This window comes from Melitaea cinxia, chromosome 22, assembly GCF_905220565.1.
Source record: "Melitaea cinxia chromosome 22, ilMelCinx1.1, whole genome shotgun sequence".
NCBI lineage: Eukaryota > Metazoa > Arthropoda > Insecta > Lepidoptera > Nymphalidae > Melitaea > Melitaea cinxia.
Window position 1 is genome coordinate 5,072,259 of NC_059415.1, and position 9,697 is coordinate 5,081,955.

At 37.1% G+C, this 9,697-nt stretch overlaps 1 protein-coding gene across 1 annotated transcript; it reads left to right on the top strand.

Moving 5' to 3' along the window:
* The first annotated feature begins 1,857 nt into the window (after positions 1-1,857).
* On the top strand, positions 1,858-8,913 carry LOC123664412. Its single transcript, XM_045598956.1, has 2 exons — positions 1,858-2,430; positions 8,800-8,913. The coding sequence occupies exons 1-2, from the start codon at positions 1,858-1,860 to the stop codon at positions 8,911-8,913; spliced, it is 687 nt and encodes a 228-aa protein (XP_045454912.1).
* Positions 8,914-9,697: the final 784 nt, after the last annotated feature.

A 9,697-nucleotide genomic window follows, 5' to 3' on the forward strand; every position in this document is an offset into this window, starting at 1 on the left:
GTTAGGCCAAATGCTGGCCGGCCTAAACGAGTCCTCCCGACGTGTCGGTCTCTGTATGAACTTGGATAAGACGAAAGTTATGTTTAACAACCAAGTCATACCGATACCGGTATCGGTCGATGGTACCCTTCTCGAAGTTGTTCAGGATTATATTTACCTAGGCCATACTATCCAACTAGGCCGCAACAACTTCGAGAAGGAGGCCGATAGGAGGATTCGGTTGGGCTGGGCGGCGTTTGGCAGACTCCGTCGAGTCTTCACTTCGAAGATTCCGCAATGCTTGAAGACAAAAGTTTTCGAGCAATGCGTCCTGCCTGTGTTAACATACGGAGCCGAGACGTGGACACTGACCAAGGGACTGGTCCACAAGTTTAAAGTCGCTCAACGTGCAATGGAACGGGCTATGCTTGGGGTCTCTCTCAAAGACAGGATTAGAAATGAGACTATCCGCGAGAGAACGAAGGTAACCGACATAGCCCACAGAATTAGCAAGTTGAAGTGGCAGTGGGCTGGTCATCTGTGTCGCAGGACCGATGGCCGTTGGAGTAGACGGGTCTTAGAGTGGAGACCGCGTCTTGGCAAACGCAGTGTGGGACGTCCTCCGGCCCGTTGGACCGACGATCTACGTAAGATTGCCGGTGTAGGCTGGATGAGGATTGCGGAAGACCGGGATGTGTGGCGCGAACTTGGGGAGGCCTATGTCCAGCAGTGGACTGCGATAGGCTGAAGTGAGTGAAGTGATATTAAACTATACAGCAGAAGGTAAAAAAAACTATAATTAAATATGATAAACTCATAGTATTACACCAATACAAACCAAATGATTATCAACAACCATCGAAAAAGAGGAACCTACATTCTATTTCTTCAAACCATAATGTCCAAAATAATATGAACCAAGTTTCGAAAAAGAACAAAATGAAAATTACAGCATTTATGCAACCAAAAACAAGATTCGAAAAACACCAAAACTCTAAGAACATTAACAATCAAACTTTTACATACGGCTTGTCACCGCGGGGGGAAAAGCGACTAGTTTTTTTCTTGATTACAACCCTACTAGAAAATACGACATAAATATACAAAAGAAGAAACAACAAATAAAAGAAAATGGAGGAGGCCTGTAGAGGTTCTCCTGAGGGTTCTCATTTATGTTAATCTAAATTATTTTAATGTATTGATCTTTTTTTTTAATATTTTCTATTTCATTGTATTTCGCAATTATCAATCAATTTAAGTACATATTATATTGTAATTCTATTTTTTTATAAGAATGCAATTTTGAATGTAACTTTTTAAAATTATATAATAATATGATTTTAAGTTAATTTATAGAGATTAATTTAGTGAATTTGCTTAAATGAAATATAATTAAATATATTATATGATAATAATTATATACTTTGTCAACGATAATGTATGATAAATGAAATGAGAAATAAAAGGCTTATTTATTTATTTTATTTGTTTATTATTGGAAACAGTCGAAAAAGTATAATTTAAAATACGATGTAACAAAACCTTCTAACAATAAAAATAAAACTAAAACATTTATAGCGTGTACCTATAAATCAGATGCCTCGTTTATTACGAGCAGACCTATAGCACGCCTCCTTGGAGGCTGTGGTTTACTCTCACAAATTCTCTCACAAGTTTTGTTCAACTACTTTGTACTAATATCTGTTTGTTTGTTTTTTTATCTAGGGAAATAAGGTAGGAGTGTACTTAATATAAGCATTTATGATGCTAATTTTAGATAGTGTCTGTATAAAATAATTGAAAAAATAAGGTATTTCGTTTTTAGACCAGTAGTTGCTCATATAGGGGTTTTACAATTAGGTCCGGGTTGGGGCCCAGATGAGGTACCTGGGTCTCACCCTGGACGGGAGGTGGGCTTTCGGGGCTCATTTTAACCAGCTAGCCCCGAGAGTCGTGAGAGCCGCCGCTTCACTGGGGAGGCTGCTGCCGAACGTGGGTGGTCCGAGTGCCCATTGCCGTCGGCTGTACTCCGGAGTCATCCGGAGTATGGCCATGTACGGGGCACCTGTCTGGGCGGACGCCCTCGGTCGCAGCAACAAGACCCTGCTGCGACGTCCGCAGCGGGTCATCGCGACGAGGGCGATACGCAGTTACCGGACGGTGTCCTGGACGGCGGCGTGCGTGCTGGCCGGCGATCCCCCCTGGGAATTACAGGCGGAGATCCTCGCCGAAATTTACCACTTCGTGGCGGCGAGGAGATCCCAGGGGGAGCCCCCAACGTTGGAGGAGGTCGCACGCATGCGGAGGCAGGCGCAGGACACCCTGTTGCGGCGGTGGACGGAGGACCTGGCCCCACCGGTCCCCGGGCAGTGGACGGTGGACGCGATCAGGCCGGTCCTTCAAAAGTGGGTGAGGCGGCGGTTCGGGCCGCTGACCTTCCGTTTGGTGCAGGTATTTTCCGGACACGGGTGCTTCGGCAAGTACCTGCACCAAATCGCGAGACGGGAGGCGACTCCAGCCTGCCACGAGTGTGGGGCACCAGAGGATACGGCGCTCCACACGCTGGAGGTGTGCGCCGCGTGGGAGTCACAGCGGCGCGCGCTTTCGGCGGTCCTCGGACCGGATCTCTCACTGCCGAGCGTCGTAAAAGCCATGCTCGACAGTGAGAGATCGTGGCAGGCGGCGGTCTCCTTCTGCGAAGAGGTAATGACGCAGAAGGAGACCGCGGAGCGGGCCAGGGAGAATGACGTCTCCGCTGACCCACTCCGGCGCAGACGTACGGGGGCAAAAAGGAGACGGTTTGCCCACCTCCTCCCCCCCTCGTAATAGTGGGGTCGCCGGCCGATAGTCGGGGGACTTCGGCCGGCCGGGCGACACGGCCCCACACTTCTAAGGGGTGGCCTTGTTGTGAGCGAGGCCACCCAACCATTGTGCCGGGGCCCGGAGGCTTTATCCGGGCCTACCGCCGGGAAAGATGGCGAATGCTAACGCGACCCCATCTCGCCCCACCCAGGCGGATGACTGCTCACACGTGGTGGTTTTTAGTCAGTAGGAGTCTGACATAACCCTCTGGCGCCCCCGTGCTGGAGGGTATCCATGATGGATTTTCCCCCCGTAAAAAAAAAGGGGGTTTTACAATTACAAAAATTTACAGACTAGCCTGTTAGCGCAGTTTGTAGTGACCTATTGCTCCGAGGGTTAGGTTCGATTCCTACCCCGAGTTAGTGTGTAATATAAATATTTATTTATATATTTATGTATGTATTATTTATAAATATGTTTATCGAAAAAAAATATAGCTACACCAGTCTGCTGTTACCTATAACACAAGCATTAAGGGCATTATTATTAAAATGAGATGGTCCTATTCATATATCCCAAGTCAGAGTACTGCTGTTTGGTAATGGACCGATTAGACTTCTCACCTAGAAAACGTTGAACGGTTTTCATTATATTTATTGATATTTCGCAGAAAAACGTTTAATATGAAAAAAATCTTAATGACTTAAAGTAGAACCTACCTTAGTAGTAGTATGTTGACGTGAGTTAGCAATCAAAATTTCGTTTATCAGTAGGAAAAGAGTATAATAGCATAAGTATAATTTTTTTTAATAATTACTAATCATATTTCCTACTAAGTTAAAGCAAACAACACCAAAGCAAAAGAATGATTTAGGGGTTAAACACTACGCTTCAGAAATAAGGTTAATATAATAGTAGACTTATGTAACGTATTACTAAGTACCCATCAAAAACGACAATTGAATTTTCTAAAAACTTTATTAAAACTCAAATAAAACTTAAACACCCCGCAATCAACTTATACCCACATATATCATAATTTATTTGAAAAGTTCACGCACACACAAAGTCACTGTACATTTATGTATCTTCATCGTTTTATTGGTAAAGTTCGAGAACCTTATCATTAGAGGCAGATGTCATGATCGATCGAAGTTTTAACAACAGTGTCTTTACGACTTTTAAACTGTTAATTTCTTTGATGGGTGTTGTTTAATGTTAAGGGATTTTATCTGTCAATTATAAGAGAGTTATAATTTTGAAATGAAAATTAGGTTATTAGTAGAATAAGTTTTTTTTTTAATTCAGTAAATAATGATTTAATCGCTACTGCAGCTATTGGATCACCTCTGCATCCTTTGCTGTATATTTACTGTTTATTTTGTTTGCAATAAAGAATAAATAATTATATTTGAGAATTTTGGAAATATGATTATAATTACGTTATGAATTATTTTGTTCATAATATAACACTTCAGTTGACAAAGTTTGCAGTGACTGAATTCTGCTCTGTACTTCTGGTTCCCATTTCTACCCCAAGTCCATAATTATATTCACGTTATACAAAAAAATATGCCTATTTTATCAGCCGACTGTTACTTAAATCCAATCATCCTAGGAGTAGACGAAACTGTGTGTAATTTTATATAAATTAATTAATTATTATGTAATTCACATGAAATACGTATTTTACAAACAAATGTTATTCAATTTAATGAACATACACAACAAAAACCTATCAATGTTAATTTTTACATTTCGTTCAAAACTAACATTTTGAAACCGTTTCCATTTGAAGATAACAAGGCCTCCTTTATTTATTCTGTAGCACGTACATGTTTCGTTAACCGGGTTTCACATTAACCTAAAAGTTAACATTCTCATAAGTGAACAATGTACCTATATATTTCTATACGAAAGAACGCGTAAAAGACCTACTGAATCAATTTTCATACTTGGTTTTTTTTAGTTCACGATCACGATTTAGGCGGTAACTTCCCACAGTTTTTTTTTAATTTAATTTTTTATATTAACAAATTGGTCAAACCTATATAAACTACAAACATAATGTTTAAAAAAATACGCTAATGCATATATCTCACAAAATACTGAGCTTGTATATGTAGATTTGATAAATCCCCCAGAGCTTGTATATCTACAAATACGAAATGGAGCATCATAGCGGATTAAGCTCCACAATAATGCGCAAAAGCTTCTTTTCCTTATAAGGAGATTGACTAAAGTGGAACGTTGTCAGTCTAGTTGAAGAAATATTTATTTATTTATTCATAAGTCAACACCAACAAGTAGTACAACAATAAATACAAAATTAATAAATTAAACATCGGTATCTAGATAATTAGGACCGTCTGCTGAGCTATCTTTACATTTTTTATTCTTACAATTTGAAGAATTCACACGTCTGTACATGCTATTATAATTAGTGATCATTCTATTTATTGGCGAGTGACGACCGTAACGTAAATGTGAAAACGTCTCAACAAACGGTGTGTAAGTTGCTTTTCTAACGGATCTCACTGGAGCCCGAAGCATAAGTCTAGACTAGACAGTAAAAAAGGAGAGTCTATTAAACCATTTGCGAGCTTAAAGAGAAAAGTGTTGTCTAATATACGTCTGGGGTTATCAAGAGAAATAAGCCTAAAATAAGATAACCTATTTCACAACTTTGTAGTTCTTTGGCTGGTTGAGACTATAAGATAAGTGCCATAGAAACCTTTTTTGTACACTTTCGATTCTTTTTTTTTTTATAAATTTCGTAGTGAGGGTCCCAGACTATACTGCCGTGTTCCAGGATGCTGCGCAGTAGTGATGTAAATAACACAATTTTAGTCTGAGCATTTTTGAAGTACTTATAATTGCGCAAAACAAATCCTAGAGTCCTAAACTCCTAAATATAAATAAAAACAATTCAATAGAAATTATTTTGTAAGTTAAATCAATTAAAACTATATACATTGGAAAGCATTTAAGTAAAAATCGTATATATTAAAAAAATCCAACCACTTTAACGTATCAAGCGAGACAGGCAGGAAACCTTACTTAATACACATTTTTCTCATCTCCTACGATTTCTTCCGACCATTTGTTCCTGCCGAAATCCCGTGATAAATGTGTATGCCAACTCCCAAAACGTAGACGGCAGATACAATAGAATTCAAGTTAACAGACGGTAACCAAACGTTTCGATTTTGTAGAACGTATTTCTAGTATTATATTTATTTGTTTTCTGATCCTTGATTTCATAGAAAATATTGCTTGAATTGTATTTAGAAGTAATCGGGTACAAAATTCTTCAATCATCATTCATCATCGTAGGATCAGAAATGTGACTATCTACGAGATAACGAAAGTAACCGACATAGCCGGTATGGCCACTGGAGCAGGCGTGTCCTGGAGTGTAGACCGCGTGTAGGCAAACGTATTCTAGGACGTTCTCCAGCCCACTAGACTGACTGAAAGATTGCCAGTGAGAGCTGGATGAAGATTGTAGAAAACCGGGATGTTTGACGTGAGCTTGGGGAGTCTTATGTCTAGTAGTGGACAGTGATAGGCTGATGTGTAACAGTAGTAGTGAGTTAATTTAACGAACAACTTTAAATATTTTATGTTTTCGACGTATTTTATGAATGTTTAAGTTTAGCGTTTTTATTCGATGTGCATGTTTAAAATTAGTAATTTTACATTGAACATTTTTTTACATAACAATTTAATGCTGACCGATTTCATACCTACCAAAAATGCCTGCTAACCAAATTTAGGATGAACAAGATACATTTGAAAAGGGGGAAAAATATAATAACGATTGAATTAACAATAATTCGAAAAAAAACAATTATAAAACCAATATAACTTTTTCACTACTCAAAATATCCTGGGTGCACATATTTTATGGTAGCCCTGACCAACATTATGCTGTTTTTCTGTTCGGAATCGGTTCTCTCACTACGTGATAGCATTTAGAAGTACAAAAAACGTATTCGCAATAATAACCAGCTACACAAATTATATTTTTAATATGAAGATGTCATATAATATATATGATACCTTCTATTACTCACATTATTGAAAAAAAAAAATAGAAAAAACTTCTACAGTTAATTGCATTCCTTAAACGTATGCGTTGTGTTGAATGACAATAAAAAAAATCTAAAAATCTATGCTAAATAAAACGTCTTCAATTCCTACTAACAAAGTAAAAAGCTCTCCTGTACTGAGGTAGCAAATTATACTGAAAGATATAAGAAAAATATATCTATATGATATCCCATTGTTTGCCTGCCTTTAAATATACATAAATCTATCAGTAAACAAAAAGCGAATAATGATGTTAAGCACGCGCTGAGATCATTCAAACTTTGTTCTGTCTTCCTCTGAAATGATCGTACTAAAGAAGGTATTAATTAATATAGTAATAATAATCGATACCATTTTTTTCCTTACCAGAAAAAAATTTGGATATGAGTTTTATTCTATGAAAATAGCATTTCTATAATAATAAAGAAATTTCTAAGAACTGTAATGTAATTTTTATAGCTTTATCGCGAAGCTTTTATTGCCCGTTAAATACATTTTAAGATGATGATGATTTTAATTTGATAAGAAATATTAGTTCCAGTACTTTTTTTTAACCGACTTCCAAAAAAGGAGGAGGTTCTCAATTCGACTGTATTTTTTTTATGTATGTTACATCAGAACTTTTGACCAGGTAGACCGATTTCGACAAATTTTGTTTTAATCGAACGGTGGTGTGTGCCAATTGGTCCCATTTAAATTTATTTGAGATCTAACAACTACTTTTCGAGTTATATCCAATAATGCGTTTTTACTTGACGCTTTTTTCGTCGACCTACGTTGTATTATACCGCATAACTTTCTACTGGATGTATTGATTTTGATAATTCTTTTTTTGTTGGAAAGAGGATATCCCTAGTTTGGTACCATGATAAGGAAACCAAAATTTGATGATGGGATCCCAGAGAAATCGAGGGAAACTCTCGAAAATCCGCAATAACTTTTTACTGGGTTTACTGATTTTGATGATTTTTAATTTAATCGAAAGCTGATGTTTATAAATTTTATTGAGATCTGATAACTACTTTTTGAGTAATCTTTGATAACGCGTAGTTGCTTGACTATTTTTTCGTCGATCTGCGTTGTATTACTTGTCGATGTAATTGAAGTCGGTTTTTTTTTCGTTTGCGAGCAAACACAATTATTTATTGGTATACCGTAATAATATTTTTTAATAATACTTGCCGGCGCAATAACAATAGTTCGTCAATTAAACTAATTTAGTTTAATAATTTTATTGTTTCATAATTACTTCATAAACTGTTCAATTGATCATTCCAATGTACAAATTATTACTTTTATTTAAAAAAATCAAACTGTCATTCACGTTTGATTTATTAAATTACTTATCGTACAATGTATGTTCAATGGGGTCTATAAATACGGTCCCGGAATTTACGGAATACGGAATTTTCCATTACTTCGAACTAAATTTAACTTCTAGTTAAAGTAAACTATCGAATTATATGAAAATTTGAAATTTTCATACATAGATATTGGGGGTATACTCGTAACAACAGTATTAAGTAAGTGTTATTTAATTTTACTTAACCCTTAATTACTCGCATGGGGTCAAAGCATTTTCGGATTAAAAAATGAAGCACTTGGCTCGGCCCGATTTCTCCCGCGCCCTCGCTAGCTTCATAATGTGCGTCTAAGTTTGTATTTTACTAGCGACCAAGTCACAGGAGTGGAAGGATGCGTCGCTGCACTCTTCAGCGCTGACCCCGTGCGAGTAATTACGTTACTTTTTTGAAAGAGGTAAGTTTTTTATTATATGTATTTTTTTTTGTGTATTATGAATTATATTTGTGTTATTGTATGTTCAGTGAATAAATGTTTGTTATAAATATGTTTTTTACATCTTTATACAATGAAATTATCAAAAAATTGCGTTTTACTACGAGTTTTGTCTTTTTGTCAGAGTTAGTCATGGATAGGAGAGAACAGCGATTTGCGCAATGGTTGGTAGAGAATGAAGGAGGTTCTGATGAAGAAGAAGTTGGAGGGTCAGGTTTCTTATGTTCAAAAACCAAATAAAGCTGTTGTGTTGTTATCTTCCATGCATCATGTAGCTCATATCGACCCAGCCTCAACTGACAAGCAGAAATCTGAAATAATAACATTTTACAACAGCACTAATGGAGGAGTGGACACCAATGATCACTTGTGTGGTACATTCAACGTAGGGAGGTGAACCAAACGGTGGCCGTTAGCCATTTCCTTCCACCTGATAGATGTTTCAGGCATAAATGCACTCATTGTACATCGAGTAAATACCGAAAAATCACGTACTCACACGAGGCGTAATTTCTTGCGGCAATTGTCTGTTGAACTTATTCATAATAACCAAAAACGACGACTTGAAGTCAGAGCAACTCCTAAGAAGGTAAAAAAAACGTCTGATGGAAGAGCGCGAGTTGGAAAATCGCGTCCCGCCAACCATTGCAAAACGTGTACGTTGCAAAAGCTGCCCAAGGAAATGCGATCGCAAAGTACCAACAAAATGCAAGAAATGTATAAGATTTGTGTGCTATGATCATTCTGACATATACTGTCGACGGTGTAACGAGAGTGATTTGGAGAGTTTCTAAAAAATACGAGTATTTACTATGATCTCAGTATACCTAAGTACAAATTGTTGATTATTGATATTAATTTTATTTTAACTTGTTTTTGTATAATTAATTAGTAATTCATGTTATTACTTATAGATATTATAAAATAAACATAGCACTTTAATAATAAAATCGTTTCATTTACTTATATATTTCAAAATATATTAAAAACTACTCATACTATTTGGGGTCACCCGTGACCCCAT